The sequence below is a fragment of the Muscardinus avellanarius genome (genome assembly GCF_963383645.1).
Source record: "Muscardinus avellanarius genome assembly, chromosome: 3".
Taxonomy (NCBI): domain Eukaryota; kingdom Metazoa; phylum Chordata; class Mammalia; order Rodentia; family Gliridae; genus Muscardinus; species Muscardinus avellanarius.
In genome coordinates, this window is record NC_137788.1 from 39,557,960 (window position 1) to 39,578,571 (window position 20,612).

At 45.7% G+C, this 20,612-nt stretch overlaps 2 protein-coding genes across 2 annotated transcripts in view; one reads left to right on the plus strand and one right to left on the minus strand.

Moving 5' to 3' along the window:
• RAD54L (RAD54 like) overlaps positions 1 to 7,427 on the plus strand; it is a gene marked incomplete at both ends in the record, with an annotated part of 31,998 nt that extends 24,571 nt beyond the window's left edge. Inside the window, 8 exons of the mRNA XM_080691405.1 lie at positions 20 to 94; positions 230 to 360; positions 884 to 994; positions 1,283 to 1,406; positions 2,388 to 2,466; positions 2,792 to 2,971; positions 6,962 to 7,125; positions 7,217 to 7,427. Coding sequence (XP_080547531.1) covers positions 20 to 94; positions 230 to 360; positions 884 to 994; positions 1,283 to 1,406; positions 2,388 to 2,466; positions 2,792 to 2,971; positions 6,962 to 7,125; positions 7,217 to 7,427 — 1,075 coding nt within the window. The remainder of the gene's footprint in view (positions 1 to 19; positions 95 to 229; positions 361 to 883; positions 995 to 1,282; positions 1,407 to 2,387; positions 2,467 to 2,791; positions 2,972 to 6,961; positions 7,126 to 7,216) is intronic.
• A 580-nt stretch (positions 7,428 to 8,007) lies between these two features.
• The window catches only part of LRRC41 (leucine rich repeat containing 41), a gene marked incomplete at both ends in the record, with an annotated part of 25,805 nt that continues 13,200 nt past the window's right edge, over positions 8,008 to 20,612 (minus strand). The window contains 7 exons of the mRNA XM_080692557.1: positions 8,008 to 8,227; positions 8,326 to 8,401; positions 8,630 to 8,752; positions 9,350 to 9,448; positions 9,553 to 9,717; positions 10,266 to 10,526; positions 16,908 to 18,057. Coding sequence (XP_080548683.1) covers positions 8,008 to 8,227; positions 8,326 to 8,401; positions 8,630 to 8,752; positions 9,350 to 9,448; positions 9,553 to 9,717; positions 10,266 to 10,526; positions 16,908 to 18,057 — 2,094 coding nt within the window. The remainder of the gene's footprint in view (positions 8,228 to 8,325; positions 8,402 to 8,629; positions 8,753 to 9,349; positions 9,449 to 9,552; positions 9,718 to 10,265; positions 10,527 to 16,907; positions 18,058 to 20,612) is intronic.

The following is a 20,612-nucleotide window of genomic DNA, read 5'->3' on the forward strand; positions in this document are numbered from 1 at the left end:
TTAATCTTGTTTTTTATAGGTGCTTGATACGAAGGACTTCAGATATCCTTTCTAAATATCTGCCTGTGAAGATTGAGCAGGTGGTTTGTTGCAGGTACTGAAATCAACTGAAGGATATGCAGTGAGTGGGTAAAAGCTTAGCCCCTGAAGCAAATCTGGGTCTCAAGACATCCTTAAAGGGCAGAAGTGTGTCCCAGTTTTTCCATTAACCCAGTTGTCTCTTTTCCAGGCTGACACCCCTTCAGGCTGAGTTATACAAGAGGTTTCTGCGACAGGCCAAGCCAGCAGAAGAATTACGTGAGGGCAAGATGAGTGTGTCTTCCCTTTCTTCCATCACCTCACTGAAGAAGCTTTGTAATCGTGAGTTGGGCCCATCCCTTGTGTCTCTGAGAGTGAATAGGGTATGCTAGGTTCCCATGGTGGTCCAGTGGCCCTCCTGGAAACTTCTCTAGACACCCAATAGAGGCTACATGTGACTTCAACCCTCCCCAAGGCATAAACCCTGCATTGTTGACTCTAAACTAGACTTTTTGCTTTGGAAAATCTAGATTATCCTCTTTCCAGCCCGTGCTCACATGCACAGTACTCCGTGTGTGAGAGCTCACACACACACATGCTTATGTAAAATGTTAGGAGGGAAATGACAAGCCTTGCTTCTGATAGCTCCCTTCTTTTTGGGAGAACACACTACTGAGTGAGGTTGTCCAGCTGTGGTCCCACTAACACTGACTACCCTACTGGAAATTGGGAAAGTGGAGACCAAGTGAGGCTGGTGCTGAGGAAAGACTTCTGGGCTAGGAATTTGGAGGGCTTTTTGGTGAGCATTGAGCATTTTTAGAAAGTCAAGTAGTTGGCATTGTGTGGTTTTTGTTTGTTTTTTCAGATCCAGCTCTAATCTATGACAAGTGTATAGAAGAGGAGGATGGCTTTGAGGGTGCCTTGGAAATCTTCCCCTCTGGTTACAGCTCTAAGGCTCTAGAGCCACAGCTGTCAGGTGAGCCTTCTCCACCAGTATATGGGTTCTTCCAGGAGGCATGGTGGAAGAAGGTAAGAAGTTATCTCTGCTAGATCTGTTAGATCTTGATATAGCAATATATCAAGATTAAAAACCAGGCTGGGGTATAGTTCATTGTGGTAGAACACTTGGCTAGCATGCATAAGGGTTCGGTGCCCTGCATCAAAACACACCACACACACACACACACATGCACGCATGCACGCACCAAGAATCCTGGGCCATTGGGATGGCTAGTTGGAGACTGACGGTTGCTGCTCTTTCCAGGTAAGATGCTGGTTCTTGATTACATCCTGGCAGTGACACGAAGCCGTAGCAATGACAAAGTAGTGCTGGTATCCAATTATACCCAGACATTGGATCTCTTTGAGAAGCTCTGCCGGGCCCGAAGGTAGGGAAGAGCCTAACCAGGCCAGCAAAGGGATATGCCTCACCCACTGATCTTTTGTGAAGATTAGGTGTTTTTTTTTTTTTTTTGGTACTGGGGATTGAACCCAAGGGTATTCTACCTCCAAGCTATACCCCTAACCCTTTTTTATTTTGAAACGGTCTCACCAAGTTGCTGAGTCTGGTCTTGAACTTGAGATCTTCCTGTCTCAGCCTCCAAAGTACTGAAGATTAGGTTTTCTAAGTGTTGGATGTGGACCAAGATGTGGGTACATAAAGATCTTCCCTGAAGATGTTACTTATTGCAGTCATGGCCCTACCTCCATCTTCAAATGGAATGTCCCTGGTCCATACTCCTACAAGACTTGAGGGTTTTTTTTCTTTCTTTTTTTTTTTCTTTTTTTTCTCTCAATACTGGCATTCATTGAAGTCAGCTGAGCTATACCCTCAGCCCTATTTTTTATTCTTTATTGTTATTATTTTTGCGGTACTGAAGATTGAACCCAGGGACAAGGAGCATATTTTATCTGAGCTACATCCCCAGCCTGATTTTATTCTTTATTTTGAAATAGAGTCTCACTAAGTTGCTGAAGGCCTCACTAAGTAGTTGAGGCTGGCCATAAACCTGTGATCCTTCTATCTCAACCTCCCAAGTACTGGAGTTATAAGCATGCACCACCATGCCTGGCTTTATTCTTTATTTTGAAACAGGGTCTCATTAAGTTGCAGAGGGCCCTCACTAAGTTGCTGAGGCTGGCCATGAACCTGTGATCCTTGTGTCTCAGCCTCCCAAGTATTGGGATTATAAGCGTGTGCCAACAGGCCTGGCCAGGACTGTGTGTTAACCCCTAGCTTCCTGCCCTTCCCTTTGGAAGTACCAAAAGCTATACCATGAGCAGCCTCAGCACAGTTCATCTAGTCCCTTTAGTAGCTACTGCTAAGGAGCTCTGTGTTCTTGGGTTGTGATTTGTGGATCCCCCTTCAGGTACTTATATGTTCGCCTGGATGGCACGATGTCCATTAAGAAGCGAGCCAAGGTTGTGGAGCGCTTCAATAGTCTATCGGTAAATGTACAGCCTATGTTTCCACATAAATAAAGTAGTAACATCAGAATTAAGGGTTGACAGAGAAGCTGTAAGGGAGCTCTATGTCAGGTTTTTTCTTGTGGGTGGTGGTGGTAGTGGTGGTGGTGGTGGTAGTCAGGCTGGTTGGTGATGGCAGGCCTGGAAACTGATTTCATAGGTTGCAAAACTGGCTGGTAGGCACATTGGAGGTCATCACAACTAAATATGAGTATAGAAGGGTGAGTGAGGAATTGGTTAGGCTGAGAAGGATCCTAGTTTAGGGTATAAAAGATTCTTTTTTTCCCTCTGCTTCCTTTCTTTCTAGAGCCCTGATTTTGTCTTCATGTTGAGCAGCAAAGCTGGGGGCTGTGGCCTCAACCTCATTGGGGCTAACCGGCTGATCATGTTTGACCCTGACTGGAATCCAGCCAATGATGAACAAGCCATGGCCCGGGTCTGGCGTGATGGTCAAAAGAAGACCTGCTATATCTACCGCCTGCTGTCTGTAAGGATGCTGATAGTGGTCAGAGTAGGGGTGGACCATGGAACAAGATCCTCAGAATCATCTTGTGTCTGTGTGTGGTACTGGGAATTGAACCCAGGGGCATTCTCCAAGCCATACCCCTAGCACTGTTTTGTTTTATTTTGAAACAGGGTCTTACTAAATTGTTGAGGGCCTCAGTAAGTTTCTAAGGCTGGCTTTGAACCTGCAATCTTCCTGTCTCAGCATTCCAGGTGCTGGGATTACTGGTGTGCTGCTACCACACCAGCTAGCTTCATACTCAGTTTCTGTGTATGTGTGTGTTACTAGGGATTGAACTCAGGAGCATTCTACCTCTGAGCTATACCCCCAGTCCTATTTTAATTTTATTTTGAAACAGGGTCTCACTACATTAATGAGAGGTCTCAGGACTTGCTGAGGCTGTCTTTGAATCTGTGATCTTCCTGTCTCAGCTTACCAAGTACTGAAATTACAGGTGTTCACCACTACGCCTGGCTCTTTGATACCCAATTTGTTTCCCTTGCCTTATTAGTCTTTTCACACCCCCACGGTCCATGGAATTAAGATGTGGCTAAGTTACCACCTTCAGACCATCCACCCATAGTTCCTCTTTTGCTGTTCATGTCTGGCTTGATAAAAGGGTCACCCTTTCTTCCTTGCTTATAGTAATCTGATCTCTATTGTGTTTCACATTTGTTGGTGGTTTCTGGATAGTAGCTATCTTCATTTCTCAAGTCCAACAATCATCCTGGCTGAATTTAAGGACTGAATTTAAGCACACTGGCCTTTGTGTTTCTTTCATTTCTAATGACCTCAAGTCTTCCCATATAATTAAAGGTACACTATGGAACTTGTTGGTATACAAACCTTAATAACTCTTACCATATTCTCATACATCCTGGCCTTCCAGCTTTCTCTTCCCACTATATCTACTTTAACTTAATGTCTCTAGAACCTCTCCCATGCACCCGTCTTCCCTAATCTGACTTGACTTCCTTTTTTAAAATCCAGCTTGATCCCCACTCTGCATCCTTTCAGCCACTCTTTTCCCAATATCTATCCTATGTGGATCATTTCAGCTGTTTTCAGTTTCTATACCAACTAAAATTTGCGTTTACAGATTGGTACTACCACAAATTCATGTTCTCCTTTTGGGGCTGGGTTATATCTCATTTCCTTTAACCACCATTTCAAGACTTCACCACTTCCCTTTAGTTCTCTGCCTAACCCGATTGCATTCTTTCTAGAAGGACTTTTTGTTCACAGGGGAAACTGACTACCAGGCCTGAGTTCTTTTAGTTCTCTTTGTTCTTCAAATCTCTACATCTTATTTCCCTTTCTCATCCCAGAGGTACAGGACTCCCTTCCTCTCAGTTTGAGGCTCATCCTTCTAGATCTTCTGTAAACCCCTTCCCATCTTTTCCTTAGGTGATCCATTTCTCATTTATTCAGCCACAGTCTATAAACATACTCATGTAGCTCCCACCATGAAAACAATTTTTTACCCCTCTGTCCTGTTTTTTGGTGGTACTTGGGATTAAAGGTGTTTTTTCGTTTTGTTTTTTGTCTTTTTAGAACTGGTGATCAAACCCAGAGCGCCACACCTGCAAAGCAGGCACTTTGCCACTGAACTACATCCTGGCCTTTGGTACTGGGGATTGAACCCAGGGGTATTCTACCTCCAAGCTGTACCCCCAGCCCTATTTTTTATTCTTTATTTTGAAACAGGGTCTCATTAAGTTGTGGAGGGCCTAAGTAGCTAAGACTGGCCACGAACCTGCAATTTTTCTCCCAGCCTCCCCAGTTACAGGGATTACATGCATGTGCCACCATGCTGGGCTCTCTGTCGTGTGTGTGTGTGTGTGTGTGTGTGTGTGTGTGTGTGTGTGTGTGTTATTGGGAATTGAACTCAGGAGCATTCTATCTCTGAGCTTCAGCCCCAGTACATTTTATTTTTTGTTTTGGAACAGGTTTCACTAAATTGCTGAGGCTATCCTAGAACCTTTGATCTTTCTGTCTCAACCTCCCAAGTACTTGAATTATAGGCATGTGCCACCATGCCCAGCTTCCTCAGTAATCCTTTTCTAACCACTACCATGGATCACTTTCCATTTATTTACTTTGAAATTTTCCAAAGCCTTTAGATTAACTTCACCATTTTGTTTATTTGTTTCTGTGGTACTAGAGACTGAACCCAGCAGCATTCTAGCTCTAATCTACACCCCTAGCCCTATTTTATATTTTATTTTGAAACAGGGTCTTGTGTTACTGGGAGCCTTGTTACCTTGCTGAGGCTGTCCTCAAACCTGCAGTCTTCCTGTCTCAGCCTCCCAAATAATGAAATTACAGGCATGTGTTATACCTGATACTTCATCTTTTTTTTGGGGGGGGGTACTGGGGATGGAACCTAGGGGAATTCTACCTCCGAGCTACACCCCCAGCTCTACTTTTTATTCTTTATTTTGAAGCAGGGACTCACTGGGTTGCAGAGGGCCAGTCCGTGAACTGTGATTCTCCTGCCTCGGCCTCCCAAATGCTGGGATTACAAGTGTGCACCACCATGCCTGGCTAACTTCATCTCTTATCATCTACTTGGTCATTAGACCACTTAGGCCACTGAACCTGCTTTCAGATGTATTACTGCCAAAATAGGAAACTCTTTTTTTCTTCTGTGTCTGACATTGTTTACTACTAAGCTTTTTTTGGGAGGGGCACTGGGGATTGAACCCAGGGCATTTTGCCTCTCAGTCACACTCAACCCTATTTTATTTTGGTATTGGTTTTATCTATTTTTGGTATTGGAGGTTAAACCTTTATTTTGAAACAGAGTCTCCTGGCACTGCTAACCTTAACATTTTCTTTTCTTAGCTGGGCATGGTAGCACTCACTTTGCAGTCCCAGTACTTGAGAGGCTGAGATAGGAGGATCGCAGGTTCAAAGACAACTCGCCAGCTTAGTAAGGCCCTCAGCAGTCTAGTGAGACCCTGTTTCAAAATAAAAGGTGTAAAAGTATAGCTCAGAGGTAAAATGTCCCTGGATTCAATCCCCAGTAACAATTAAAAAGTTTCTTCCCAGATCTTTTCCCTGAGCTCTAGACCTGTATTTCTATTACTTAATCTACATTTGTACTTGGTTTCTTATTTTTGTCTATCTCGTGGTGATGGAATTGATAGGGCCTTCTATGTGCTAGTCAAGTACTCTACCACTGAGCTACATCCTCAGCCTTCCTCTTGGATTTTCAGGAATACTTTATGACTGAACTTATTCCTCTTCTAAATTCTGAAGGAATTATAAATTTGCTTTTCATCACTTGCAAGACCAGGCCAATCCCTTCAGCTTGGCATCCAAGGTTCTCTACCATGGCCTTGCTGACTTTCTCAGCGCCCGCTTTCATGACACTGTAATACTATTCTAACCACTACCATGGGTCACTTTCCATTCATTGACTTCAAAAATTTCTAAAGCCTGTAGATTAACTTCTTCACCTTGGTTTTTGTTTGTTTTGTGGTACTGGGGACTGAACCAGCAGCATTCTAGCTTGAAGCTATATCCCTAGGCTCCCCCTTTTCTTTTTTGTTGTACTGGGGATTGAACCCCGGGACATTCTACCTCCATGTTATACCCCCAGCTCTGTATTTATTCTTTATTTTGAAATGGTCTCGCTAAAGTTATGGAGGGCCCCCCCTTAAAGTAATTGAGGCTGGCTGCAAACCTGTGATCTTTCTGTCTCAGCCTCCCATGTACTGGGATTCCAAGCACGCGCCAACACTCCTGGCTCTTTTTTTTTTTTTTTTTAAATTTTGAAATAAGGTCTGGCCAAATTGCTGGTGCTGGCCTCCAACCAGTGATCCTCCTGTCTCAGCCTCCCAAGTTTTGGGCTTAGAGGCATGTAGTCCCCTTTTCTTGAGTGGCTTTAATTTCAAATCTTGATTTCTTGTTCTCTGTACGATGATGAGTGAGCCCTGCATTCCCTTCTACCACCCGTTTCCCCAGGCAGGCACAATTGAGGAGAAGATCTTTCAGCGGCAGAGCCACAAGAAGGCACTGAGCAGCTGTGTGGTGGATGAGGAGCAGGATGTGGAGCGGCACTTCTCTCTGGGCGAGCTGAAGGAGTTATTTACCCTGGATGAGTCTAGCCTCAGTGATACACATGACAGGTGGGTAGAGTGCCCTGGCCATAATCTCTGAGCTACCTGCACAGCACAGAGTGAGATCTGTAGTGACCACAGCTTTGTCTTCTGACCCCAGGCTGCACTGCCGCCGTTGTGTCAACAACCGCCAAGTCCGGCCACCCCCTGAGGGCGCTGACTGCACTTCAGACCTGGCTCAGTGGAACCATAGCACTGATAAGCGGGGGCTCCACGATGAGGTACTCCAGGCTGCCTGGGATGCTGCCTCCACTGCCATCACTTTTGTCTTCCACCAACGTTCCCATGAGGAGCAGCGGGGGCTTCACTGATAACCAGCTGGTCTGGGTGTAGCTGTTAGAGGAAGGATACAGGAAAAGGGTTTTCTGCCCCACAGGGCCCTGCTGAATCTTGTTCTCTAAGAGAAAATCAAGAAGGGCTGCATGATGTTTGCCCAAAATTTATTTTATAAGAAAAACTTTTTTGGTTAAAAAAAAGAAAGGAATAAAGGTATGAAAGGGACTGAGGCCTGAGAGCAGTATGGTAAGCCCAGGAAGGAAGAGGCCTGGTAGTGGGCACTCCTATATTTCTCTAAAACCTGGGTACCTGCTTGAGGAGGGAAGGCAGGAACCCCAGGAAGGGGGACTGTCCTCAGTGATGGTGATGACCACCATAACCTCCTGGCCCAGGGTACCGAGTAAGTGGCCCAAAAGCTCTAAACCCAGCTGTGAGGATGTCTTTGCTGGGCCCCATCAAGGCCTCCAAGACCTCAGTGCAAGGGAAGACGGAAAAAGGTGGGAAAGGTGGCAGAAAGAGAAAGACAGAATTGGTGTTTGGGGATTCTGGGCAGCCCATGCCTCAGCCCCTGCAAGCTGATGGTACTGAGCATGGACCTGTGAGGTATGGGCCCCATCACATGGTGCTGACATAATCTGCGAAGGCCTGGGATGAGTCCCACGAGTCGCTAACCACATGGCAAGTGGCCCGGAGCCGCCGGATGGCTTCCCTGGCTGTGACCGCATCCTGGTCCAGCCAGTTCTGGAAGAGGCGCAGGTGACCAAAGGCTCCACGGCCCCAGCGCTCCAGCCGCTTGGCAAATTCCAGAAGCCCATCTGGTTTGATGCAGTTGGAACTGTAGGGGTGAGATGGATTAGATATCCAGGAAGCCACTAATCCCTAGTCTAAATCCCTGTGATCCCATCTATCGCATCCCCTCCCCCTACCATGTACCTGATGTCCAGCTGACAGAGAGAAGAGGAAGAATCCTCTGAGAAAACATCTGCCAGGGCCAACAGACCAGCGTTCCCTGTAGATAAGGGGAGAAGTGCTCATTATCTCTACCCAAAAATAAGGAAGAAAGGTATTTCAACCCAACTCTGGTTAAGAAGCCTAGTCCTAGTTCCTAAAGCCCCAGCCCACAAATAGCTACATTCCAACCCCCATATTTTGCTGGCGAGGTCTGCCTCTGCCTAGTGAGTTCCTGGTCAAAGGCCCGCATGCTTCCCCCTCTCCCTCCCCAGGGTCTGGCCCTCACCCAGGCGGTTTCCTGGTAGCCGAAGGCCTTTCAGTGTGGAGTTGCCTTTCATAGCAGCAACCATCTCAGGCAGAAATTGGGCTGGGCGCTTCTCAAACAGACGGCAGAAGGAGAAGGTAATCTCTGTCAAGAGAAATGAGAAATTCTGATTGCTGTATTAGGACTGGTGCTGTCCCTCCTGTCCCAAGTGACCCTAGCAAGGTGTGTGTACATTTTACAGAAGCCCAGAAAGAGGAAGGAATCTGTTTAAGACTGCAAGCAAGGCTGGAGCTAACTCAGGATTCAAACAGGAGATCGAGCCTATATGTTGCTATTTGGACAATTCTCCATTTCTTTTCTCTTCTCCGTTGCTGCATTCACCATCTACCCTCTATGTAGAAATGGGGATTAGAGGAAAGTCCAAGGGGAGCTTGGCCCTATACTTTTCTCTCCCTACCACCACTGTTTTCACCAGCCCCTAAAAGGTAAAAAAATTTAGGTGAGGTATTCTACAAGTGAATAATCCCCTTCCCTCCCAAATAGGTAATTTCCCAGTTTGTACAGAGGGAGTTGAATTTGGGATTGTTTTCAGGAAAGTTCACTTAGGTTCTTGTTCTTTTTATAGTTGAAGATAGAAGGCCAAAAAAGGAACAGTGGCTTGCTCACATTAAAACATTAAGACGGTGACAGAGCCAGGATGAGGACCTAAGCTTATGTCCTGGTTTTGGATTAGAAGCTTACCTTGAAGAGTCAGATTCTGTAGCAAAAAGAGCACTTCGCTCTGACAGTCAGCGAGATTCATGTCATGGAAGCTTAGCCTCTTGAGTGCTAGGTTGTACTCTGGATAAAAGGCAGAAGCCATGGGCCTTAGCTTTCCCAGAGAACAATAGAAGGTCCCCACCTTCCCTTCTTGCGGTCCCTTCACCATTCTAGGTGGATCCTACCTTTGAGTGTCTGCAACACAAGCCCGAAATCCTGGGGAGAGGCAAAGGTGGCGCTATCCAGGGACAGTTGCTGCAGAGAACCTGAGGCCTTCAGAACAGAGCAGAGCAGTGGTGCTGGCTGGGCTCCTCGTGGAAATCCCATCTCCAACTGCTCCAGGCAGTTTTCTGGATGTGATAGAGGGAAAAGATTCCTGCTGGCCACCCCGGCCTCACTCCCATAGGAGGTCCCATCTAGTACTTCAAGGGATCTAAGAAGAATCATCTCTTCATCCACTTATCCTTGAGTGCCTACAGGTTTTGTGCTAGGTTCTAGAAATAGTGCACTAAATATGACATTTGGTCCTTGCCCTAGTAGAGCTTTTAGTCTAGGAAGACTAGACCACTCATACGTGCAAAAATAATAAGGCGTATGGCATTGGGGGATTAGGAAACAAAAATAGGAAACAAGGGAAGATACAGCAGAGGGCCTATCTGGTCTAAAGGTCAATTAGACTCCTTTTCTGGTGACTAAACTGCCATGGTCACTTCTGAGTTTAGAGTAGTCCAGGCCCTGTCAGACACAAGGTTTTTTAGAATGGCAGTCTCTAAAGAAAGATTCCAGATAAGCTATGAGTAAGTGGAAGCTGACCTGGCGTGGAGGCCCCTCCCCCTTTTCCCACACAAACACAACTTTGTGTGGAGATACACATGTACGTATACATGCAGTGCTTCACCTGGAATCTCCTCATCCCCAACTATGTGGCTAGGGGGCCCAGCATTCCCTGGGACTGCAGGGTTGTCCCGTTGGCTTGGGTGGTCAACACGAATAGAGAGGACCCGTAGCAATGGCAGGGCTCGCACAATGGCACGTGTCAGCTCCAGGATGGGCAGTGGTGAAAACAGGTCACTGAGATGCAGGGCACGGAGGCGACATCCAGCCTGGCCTGATAGGGCCCGCAGGCTGTCCAGCAGGCGGAAGATGTTAGAACCCAAGCCTGTGGCAGGAAAGATTTAAGTCAGAGTCATTAGAGAAAGTGTCAGCAGGTTAACATTCAGAGACAACTTCAAATATTTCCATTGATAACTATCAAATCTTTTGAGCTTTGGATCAGTTTTTTTTTTTTTTTTTTTTTTTTGTGGTACTGAGGGTGGAACCCAGGGGCTTTCTACTTCTGGGCTCCACTCCCAGACCGATTTTACAGTTTTTTATTTGGGAACGGGGTCTCACTAAGTTGCTGAGAGCCTCACTAAGTAGCTGAGGCTGGCTTTGAACCTGTGCAATCCTGTCTCAGCCTCCCAAGTGCAGGGATTATAAGTATGTGCCACCACGCCTGGCTCGGATCAGATATTTAAAGACAATTTGTTTCTCAATTACTCATCCATGTCTTGCTTTTTCCTCAGGTAACCAGCAAACTGATGCCTACTGAGCTGGGCTATGACCTTAGGTGCAGGCACAAAATAGATAGTATGTGGCAGGTTGGCTTGTGACCTTTAATGGCAAGGCCAGGTTTGCATGTTTGAAAGAATGCTGTGTTGTAGTGCAGCAGGGAGCAGCAGAGGTCTCTAGACTGCTGAGTTCTGAGTAGTATCCTGAAGAAGTTGGGCCTTGATAGAAGGAAATTTTGGACAGAGGAAGAAGACAAAGCCAAGGGTCACGGCAAGGAAAGAGCAAGGCATGAGTTGATAGGATTGTCTAGCTAGAGAGAGTCTCAGGAAGCAGCTCAAGAGGTGGGGCAGTGGAGCCCACATTGTGGGAAGTCCTGGAAGCAAGGCCAAAGAAATAGTTCAATCTGTAGGCCATGGGGAACAAAGATAATTATACAATAGGAAATACTTTAGAAGATCCACTGGGTGATATTGGGCAGAAAAAAGATAAACACCTAGTATGGATATGTAGCTCAGGGATAGAGTGCTTGCCTGGGAGGTTCAAAGACTCAAGTTCCATCTCCATTATAACAAGAAAGGGGGGGGCCACAGAATTGAATAGGGCTCAGAAAGACTAAAAGTTGCTTAAGCCAGATATGGTGGCCATGCCTGTAATCCCAGTACTTGGGAGGCTGAGATATGACAATTGCAGATTTGAAGCCAGCTTCAAACTAAGACAAAACAGGGTTGGGGGCATAGCTCGGAGGTAAAATGCTCCTGGGTTCAATCCCCGGTATCACACACACAAAATAAAGTTGTTTAATACCACAGGGAACTTAATTTGTTGGAACCCAATCCTTCCCTCATCTTTCCTTGGACTGTGCAGTCTCTTGATTCACTTAATCAACTAAACACTACCCACCCACTAAATACCATGTTCTGGCCATATAGCTTGATAAAAACATGATGGGAATTGGGGAGCCAAGAGTGTAAAGGACGAGTACCCAATGCCTGATCTATGAGGGCTTTCCAGCCGAGTTCTAAAGAATATAAAGAAGACAGGCTTTAGCCGGGCGTAGTGGCACACACTTATAATCCCAGCATTTGGGAGGCTGAAACTGGAGGATTGCACTTCGTGGGCAGCCTCTACTTAGACCCTCTGCAACTCAGTGAGGCCCTGTTTCAAAGAATAAAAAATTGGGCAGGGGGTGTAGCTTGGAGGTCAAATGCCTCTTGGTTCCATCCCCAGACCTGCTTGAAATAAAAAAAAAAGGCTTTAAAAAGGGGTTGGAATGCCAGGGGTGGTGGTATACACTTGTAATCCCAGTACTTGGGAAGCTGAGATGGGAGGATTGCAGGTTTGAGGCCAGCCTCAACTATTTAGGCCCTCCACAACTTAGTGAGACCTTGTTTCAAAATAAAGGATGAAAAAAGGCTTGAGGTGTAGCTTGGAGGTAGAATGCCCCTGGGTTCAATCCCTAGTACTGCAATAAAAGTGGGGGTGGGGGTAGAGGAGAGTACTTGGGAGGCTGATCACAGCCAGCCTCAGCAAACAGACTATCAACCTAGTGAGACTTGCAAAATTAACATCAGGCTGGGGGTATAACTCCAAGGTAGAATGCCCCTGGATTCAATCTCCAGTGCAAAAATGTAGGGGGAGGAGAGAATGGTTAAGGCTAAGGAAACAAAAATAGTCCTGAGGGGGAGAGGCAGGTTCTAAGACCTTAAAATATTTCATTATAGTCAGTGTGTAAAGTACCACTACAGAAGTAAGCAGGAGTGAGAGGAATGTCCCATCAGTAAAACTAAATATGAGGAAGAAACCCATGGTCTCTTCTGTTTTTGCAGTAATGGGGATTGAACCAGTGGCATTCTACCCCCAGCCCTATTTTTTCTGTATGTTTTGAGAGGGTGCTAGGAATCGAACCTGAGGCATTCTACCTACTTTTTTATTCTTTGAAAACAATCTAAGTTGTAGAGGACCTAAGTACCTGAGGCTGGACATGAACCCAGATCCTCCTGTCTAATCAGCCTTCCAAGTACTGGGATTATAAGTGTGCACCACCATGCCCTGCCTTTATTTTGAGACAGCACTAGATTGCTGAGGGCCTCACTAAATACCTGAAGCTGGCTGTGAACCTTCTTCCTGTCCCAGGCTCTGCTTGCCATGATCATCTTTATTTTGCAGTACTGGGGGTAGAACCCAGGGTCATTCTACCTTTGAGTTATACTGCCAGCCCTATTTTTTTTTTAATTTCGAAACAGGGTCTCACTGAGTTGCAAAAGGCCTAAGTAGCTGAGGCAGGCTATGAACCCAGATCTTCCTGTCTCAGCCTCCCAAATGCTGGGATTACAAGTGTAATGCCTGGCTCACACCATGACCTTTAAATGACAAAGTCAGACCTGCAATTTTGAAGACCTGCATGTTTAAAGGAATGCATGCGCTGCACTAGAGACAATGGATTCTGTAGTCTAAACTGATGATGAGTCCAGGTGAGGATGGCAACCTGAATTAAGGATGTGGAAATAGAGAAATAAATGTATTTGGGAGATATATAAGATGTGACCAAACATGCAGAGTAGAGAGAAACCTGGTTTGACTGGGCAATGGAATTAACTAATATCACCGAGAGCAGAAAAGGATCAATATACAGTGAAGGTACATGCAAGTCCACAGAGTTTATGGGTTATGAGTGGGTAATACAAACTAGGCAGTGGTGGTGAAGGATTGTGATCTCAGTACTTGAGAAGCTGGGACAAGGAGACTGCATGTTCGTAGCCAGCCTCAGCAAGTAGTGAGGCCCTCTGTAAGAGACCCTATTTTTTTTTTTTGTGTGTGTATGGTACTGTACTGGAGATGGAACCCAGGGGGATTATACCTCCGAGCTACACCCACCAGCCCTATTTTTTATTATTTTGAAACAGGGCCTAAGTAGCTGGGGCTGGCTGCAAACTGCAATCCTGTCTTAGCTGCTCAGATGCTGGGATTGCAAGCATGTGCCACCACAGCCAGTTTTTTTTTTTTTTTTTCTGGTACTAGGGATGGAACCCAGGGGCATTCTCCTTCCGAGGTACACCCCTAGCCCTATTTTTTATTTTGAAAGAGAATCTCACTGAATTGCTGAGGCTGTCCATGAACTGCAATCCTTCTCTTAGCCTCCCAAATGCTGGAATTACAGGTGTGTGCCACCTCACCTGGCCAGAGATTCCATTTCAGAGTAACAAAATAGGGTTGGGGGGGTGGAGCTTAGAGGCAGAATGCCACTGGGTTCAATCCCCAGTAATACACACAAACACAGTGATAAAGCCAGCAGGATAATCATCTAAGTTGAGATCTGGTGTCATAGATTGGGAGGTTAGCATAAAGTTGGCCCCTGAAGCCACAGGAATGGATACAGTTGTCCAGAAGGGGTACATAAAGTGGGAAAGCCTAGAGGAATGGAGAGCATTATAGATAAAAGTAGGTCTAGATGGAGAAGAGTCAAGATTGCTGAGGTAGTGGAAATGAGTATTTCACAAAGATAGTGGTTAACAGCAAATGCTGCCAGGAGTTTATGTAAGATGAGGATTGAAAAACATGGGTTGGCTCTATTAACAAGGACCTTGGTGACCTAGGTTCTTCTCAGTGTAGTGATGGGGTACATGTGAGGCTAGAGTGGGCCAAGAGGATAAACAAATTACTAGATCCATGAAGAGCAAGAGAGAATAAGGATAGTTAACACAGAATAAAGGAAGATGGTAGTTTCCTGTGGAGATCTGTAGTGAAAGACAATGGAAAGGAAGAAAACAGCATATGCAGTTTTTGTGGGACCAGGATTTGAACCCAGAACCATTCTGCCTATAAGCTATACTCCTGGCCATTTTGTTTTAAAACAGGATCTTACTAGGTTCCTGAGAACCTTGTTAAACTGCTGAGGCTGTCTTCAAATCTTCCAGTTTGCCGGGCATGGTGGCACACAATTGTAATCCCAGCATTTGGGAGGCTGAGATCAGAGGATCGTGGTTCGCGGACAGCCTCAGCTACTTAGTGAGACCCTGTTAAAAAAAAAAAACAACTTCCTGCTTCAGCCTCCAAAGCACTGGGGTTACAGCCATATGCCACCATGCCAGACTATGCAGTGGTTTAAAAGCATGGATTCTGGAGTCAAGTTTGAATCTTGGCTCTACAGTTCACTAGGTTATCCTGGATAAGTTGACCTCATAGGGTAGTTATAAGTATTAAATTAGTTAAAATGTCAAAAAATACTTAAAATGTCAGGCAGATATTGAGCAGTATGTAATAATACTACTAAGGCATTTGAGGAGCATAATTTTCTAAGAACATGAGGGGTATGGAACTCGAGCACAGGTGGATTGGCCTCAGATAAGGTGACCCATTGGTGAAGAAAAGGATGAATGTACAATTATGAGAGTTCACATTAGCTAACACTAAGTTGGAGTTCATGTGTGATGGTTTCTATTTTCAGAAATAGGAGGTAAGGTCGTTGCTAAGAAAGAAGGGCTTGGAAGTGGCAGAGTAGGATCGTAGAGCTAATGTTGCAGAGTTCTTATGAGGTTGATGACTGTGAAGAAGTAAGTACCATGTGCACTGCTGTTTTTCTCTAGCAGTGCTTAGCAACCTAGCACTTGATTTAGCCAGAGTTAAATTTTTGCTAACTGGACACAGCTGGTAGAAAAGGACTGAACACTGCATTGAAAGTTGCTGATATGACAAAAACTTTGTGTCCCTGACCTTGTCTGAGTGGCTGCTTCGATGTTGTCTAGTGGGATCCAACCCTACTCCTGACTGGGTCTGAATATAATATACTGCTCCACTTGCCCTTGGATTGCCTCTGCTATCTACCTGGCTTTCTGCCCTTTAGGAACGCCTGCTTCCACTAAGTAAGGCCTAGAGACCTTGTGTTTCTTTCCTGAGTCTGTTACTGTGTTGATGTGGATTTTGTGTGTGGTGGTAGTAATGAGGATTAAACCCAGGGGGGCACTCTATCACTAAGTTACAACTTCAATTTTTTGTTGTTTGCTTGCTTTTGTTTTGTGGTGGTTCTATCTCTGAGTCATACACCTCCAGTCCTATTTTATTTTTGCTTTGAAACAGGGTCTCAGTAGGTTGCTGAGAGTCTGAGGCTGGTCTTAAATGTGTAATCCTGTCTCAGCTACCCAAGTACTGGGATTATAGGTGTATGCCACATGCCCAACCCCAGTCCTTATTAGAAATTTTTTGGGGGTGTGATACCGGGGATTGAACTTGGGGACACTACTGAGCCTGTTAGACCCTGAACCTACAATCCTCCTGTCTCAGCCTCTCAAGTACTGGGATTACAAGTATGTGCCACTATGCCTGGCTAAAATTTTGATACAGGTCTCACTAAGTTGTCCAGGCTAGCCTTGAACTTGGTATCCTCCTGCCTCAGCCTTCAGAGTCAATGAAATTACAGACATGCTACCACATCCATACTGCCAATGTTTTTGTGGTTCTGGGGATTGAACTCAATTATACCACTGAGCTACATCTCCATCATCTCCATCCCTTTTTTTTTTTTTTTTTTAAGACAAGGTCTTGCTAAATTGCCCAGGCTGGCCTTGAACATCCAGTCCTCCTGCCTCAGTTTCCCAAGTTGCTGGGATTACAGGCGTGTACTATCGCACCTAGCTCTGCCCCCCCTTTCAATACTGGGGATTGAACTCAGGAGAATTCTGCCCCCACCCCTATTTTTTATTCTTTATTTTTAAACAGGGTCTCCCTAAGTTGTGGAGGTCCTCACTTAGTAGCTGAGGCTGGCCACGAACCTGCGATCCTACTGTCTCAGCCTCCCAAGTACTGGAATTACAAGTATGCACCACTATATCCAACTGGCTCTGCCATTTTTTGCATGTACTTTCTGTTCCTGTGAGGCACAGAGGATCCCATCTCCAGCTTCCTGACCATACCCCCAATTATCACCTCAGGATTAGGCATACAGCTAGGGTTATTAGGAGATCTGAGCCCAAGCCTGCCCTTACAGGGTGCTCACCATTGTAGGAGAGTGTGAGGCTCTCCAGAGACACCCAAGAGCTCAGCAGGTGGCATAGTGTCAGGGCTGCCTCCGTGGAGAGAGGAACTGTGAATAGCTCCAGGGTGGAAATGCTGCGGAATCTTTGGGAGGCCTCCAGTGCTGGAAGCCCCAGGCAACTAGGATCTGATCCATCCAAAGCTCCACAAGCCACTTCCCCGATCTCCATCTCTTCACCATCCTCCTTCTCGCCGGCCACAATAAAAACAAAGTCATACAGGTCTTCAGATTCTGCGCCAGACCCCTGACGGGTGCGAGCACCCTTCTTCCCTGCAGCTCGTTTGAAACGCTTTAAGGGCTTGGGCTGTGGGGCTGAGCTAGCTGGAGCCCTTTTGGATGAGGATGTGGAAGAGGAGGCAGAGGCAGAGGCAGAGGAGGTGGCGGCTGGAGCAGAGGGTGGCCGCTTGGTAACAGGAGCCTCGTAGGAAGTGGCTGGAGGGTGCAGCTCCCTCTTAGGATCTGTCCCTCCTGCCATGAGGCTCTCCTGTGTGCTCCGGCGTGTTACCCTAGTGGTAGGTGCAGCTCTTGGCATCTGCTTGGCTTCACTCTTCCTCCTGGTGGCCATGAGAGCTGCAGCACATCGCTCAGCAGCATCCCGGCGAGGCCGGCGTGAGCCCAGTAACAGGGACCCTTCATCTCGGGATGGAGCCCGGCCTCGGGAAGCCTCGCCGCAGAGGCGGCAGGGTGGGCCACCAGGCCCTGGCTGCCAGAAGCCAGCACTCATGGTGAGGATAAGGATGAAAAGGGCTGACTCGGGCACAGGCCAGGAGTACAGCGACACTTGGCTGACAGCCCCATGGTGAATGAGCTGATGTAACAGCTGCCGAAGTGACTGCTGTGCAGCCACATCAGAGAACAGCAGGTGGCGGAACTTGAGGGTGTGCAGGGAACTGGCCAGGGTTTCCAGAACCCTGCGGTTGGGCTCAGCCACCAGCTCGGTTGCACCCTGCAGCATGTTACAGATGGTGAGCTGCCGCACATGGCGGGAGCTGTGTAGAAGAGGTGAGAAGCGCTGGTCACAAAGACGCTTGTCAGAAGACACATCAATGGTTCCACGTAGGACATGGGAAAAAAAGGCCTCCATAAACTTGGCTCGCCAACAGGTAACACTCTGAAAGCAGAAAACAGACCAGACAACCATGATACTAAGAGTGTTACCCATGAAACTCATCCCAGTTTTGTTCCTTTTAATAGTAAACTACTGAGTCCTCACAGGTAACATTCTACATATCTATACAAATTCAATCCTCCTCACATCTTTGAGGTATATAGTATTACCATTAGTAGCCCCATTTCACATGTAAGGAAGCACATACTTGCTGAAATGACAGGTAAATTTTATATCATTTTAGCTTTCTGTAAGGCAACAGTACATCGTGATTGTCTGAGAAATGTGGTTTTTTTTTTGGGGGGGGGTGGTACTGGGAATTGAGAAGTATTCTACCTCTGTGCTACAACCCCAGCCCTATTTTTAATTTTTATTTTGAAACGCTCTTGCTAAGTTGGTGAGTCTCACTACTTGCTAAGGCTGTCCTCGAACCTGTGATCTTCCTGTCTACGCTTCCCAACTACTAGGATTATGGATGTGTGCCACTATGTCTGGCTTAATTTGTTTTGTATTGTATGTTACTAAGTGTGAAACTATTTGTATTGGGGACAGAGCTCAGGGGCACTCCATCACCAAGTGACATCTCCAATTCTTTTTAAATTTTGAGACTAAGTTGCTGAGGCTGGCCTTGAACTTTTTATCCTTTTGTGTTAGTCTCTGGAGTCACTGAGATTATAGGTGTGTGCTACTGCACCTGACTAAAATTTTATTTTTGAAGCATGAGACAAGATTTTTCTTCTTCTTCTAATGCTGGCAATTGAACCTTAATTAAATAAAGCCAGTCATGGTGGAGCATACCTATAATCCCAGTACTTGGGAGGTTGACACAGTAGGATCACAGGTTTGAGGCCAGCTTCAGCAACTCAGTGACTCTCAGCAACCTAGCAAGACCCTGTTTCAAAATTAAAAAAAAAAATAAAATGCAGCTGTGTGTAGCTCAGTAGAATGCCCTTGCATTCAATCCCCAGTACCAAAAAAAAAAAAAAAATTTTTTTTTTAATTTGAAATTACAAAAGGGAGGCAGAAAGGTTTTCATTGAAGTCGTCACACAGGAAGTCATAGTCAATATATGAATCCAGTGAGTCTGGTTCTGGAGACTTCTTTTGCTATGGTGTCTTACAATTAAGTTATTCCTTAAATTCTCCAATATTTGTTTCTGATTTCAACTTTCCATAATTGCTAACATCAACTTTTTCTCCTGTGACCTCAAACTTGACCACTTCATTGATGGCTTTCCATTTCCCTTTTCTCCTTCCCAAACTCTGTACAAGCCTACTAGAGTCTTCTTTGTAAGACATTACTTTGATTACGTCTTTCTGTTTTAACACACTCAATAACTCCTTGTGGTCTTTCAAAGTACTGGGGATTGAACTCAGGGACATTCTACCTAAAAGCCATGACCCAAGCCATATTTTATTTATTTTTGAAACAATCTCACTAAGTTGCAAGAGCCTCACTAGCTTGCTAAGGCTGGCTGTCAACCTGCATTCCACTTGTCTCAGCCTCCTAAGTACTGGGATTACAAGTGTGTGCCACCATACTCTAAACTTAATTTGAATATGAGGTGTGGTGGTGCACCTGTCATTCCAGTGCTTGGGAGATAGGAGGATCACAGGGTCGCAGCCAGTCTCGACTACTTAGTGAGGCCCTTTGCAATTTACTGCGACCCTGTTTCAAAATAAAGAATAAAAATAGGGCTTGGGGTGTACCTTGGAGATAGAATACCCCTGGGCTCAATTCCCAGTTCTGCAAAATAAAGTTAATTTGAAGTTCATCAGCTTGATAGCACAGTTCCTCCACAATATGGCCTATGCCTTATCTGAGTTGTGTGTGTGTGTGTAACTGGGGATTGAAGCCAGGGGCATTCCTACCTCTTAGTGATTCTGTATTTGACAGTTGAGGCAAAATCCAGGACCTGTGTGTGTGGTACTGGGGACTGAGCCCAAAGGTTCTACCACTAACCACCCCCAACCTTTTTTTTGAGACAGAGGTTTACTAAATTGCTGAGGCTAATCTCAAACCTGTGGATCATCCTGTCTCAGCCTTCCAAGTTTGGGGTTACAGGCTGAAAAAGACACAAAGACAGGTATCAGTACCCAAAGTTTCTAATGTAGAACCAACTCTTTTGAGGTGGAGTAGGAAGTTTGGTGACTTTACTATAGGGCCTGGCTCTGTTACTATTCTCTGGACTTCTCTGCTCATGAACAATGTGGATACTATCACCTGCTTCACAGGCTTGTTGTGAGAAGAAAATGAGAGCCCAAATTAAAACACTGTAAACGAAAACAAGAAAGTACTGTTACTGCTGCAGCTAATACTAAACCTGGATGGACATGTGAAATGTATGGAGCCAGAGCCTGTTAAGCAGGGTGTTTATTCAGCCTGAAGCAAAGGTAATAGGGCACAAGACAAAAAAATTAAACACCTCTCTTTGGTTCTTATCCTGCCTTCATGTGTTTTTCTCCCTATCAGTAATCCTAATTCATACCTGAGGCTCTTAGCAAGAGTGAGCCACTAATATCCTCAGGCCAAAGTGTCATTCCTTTTGCTCCAGGTGT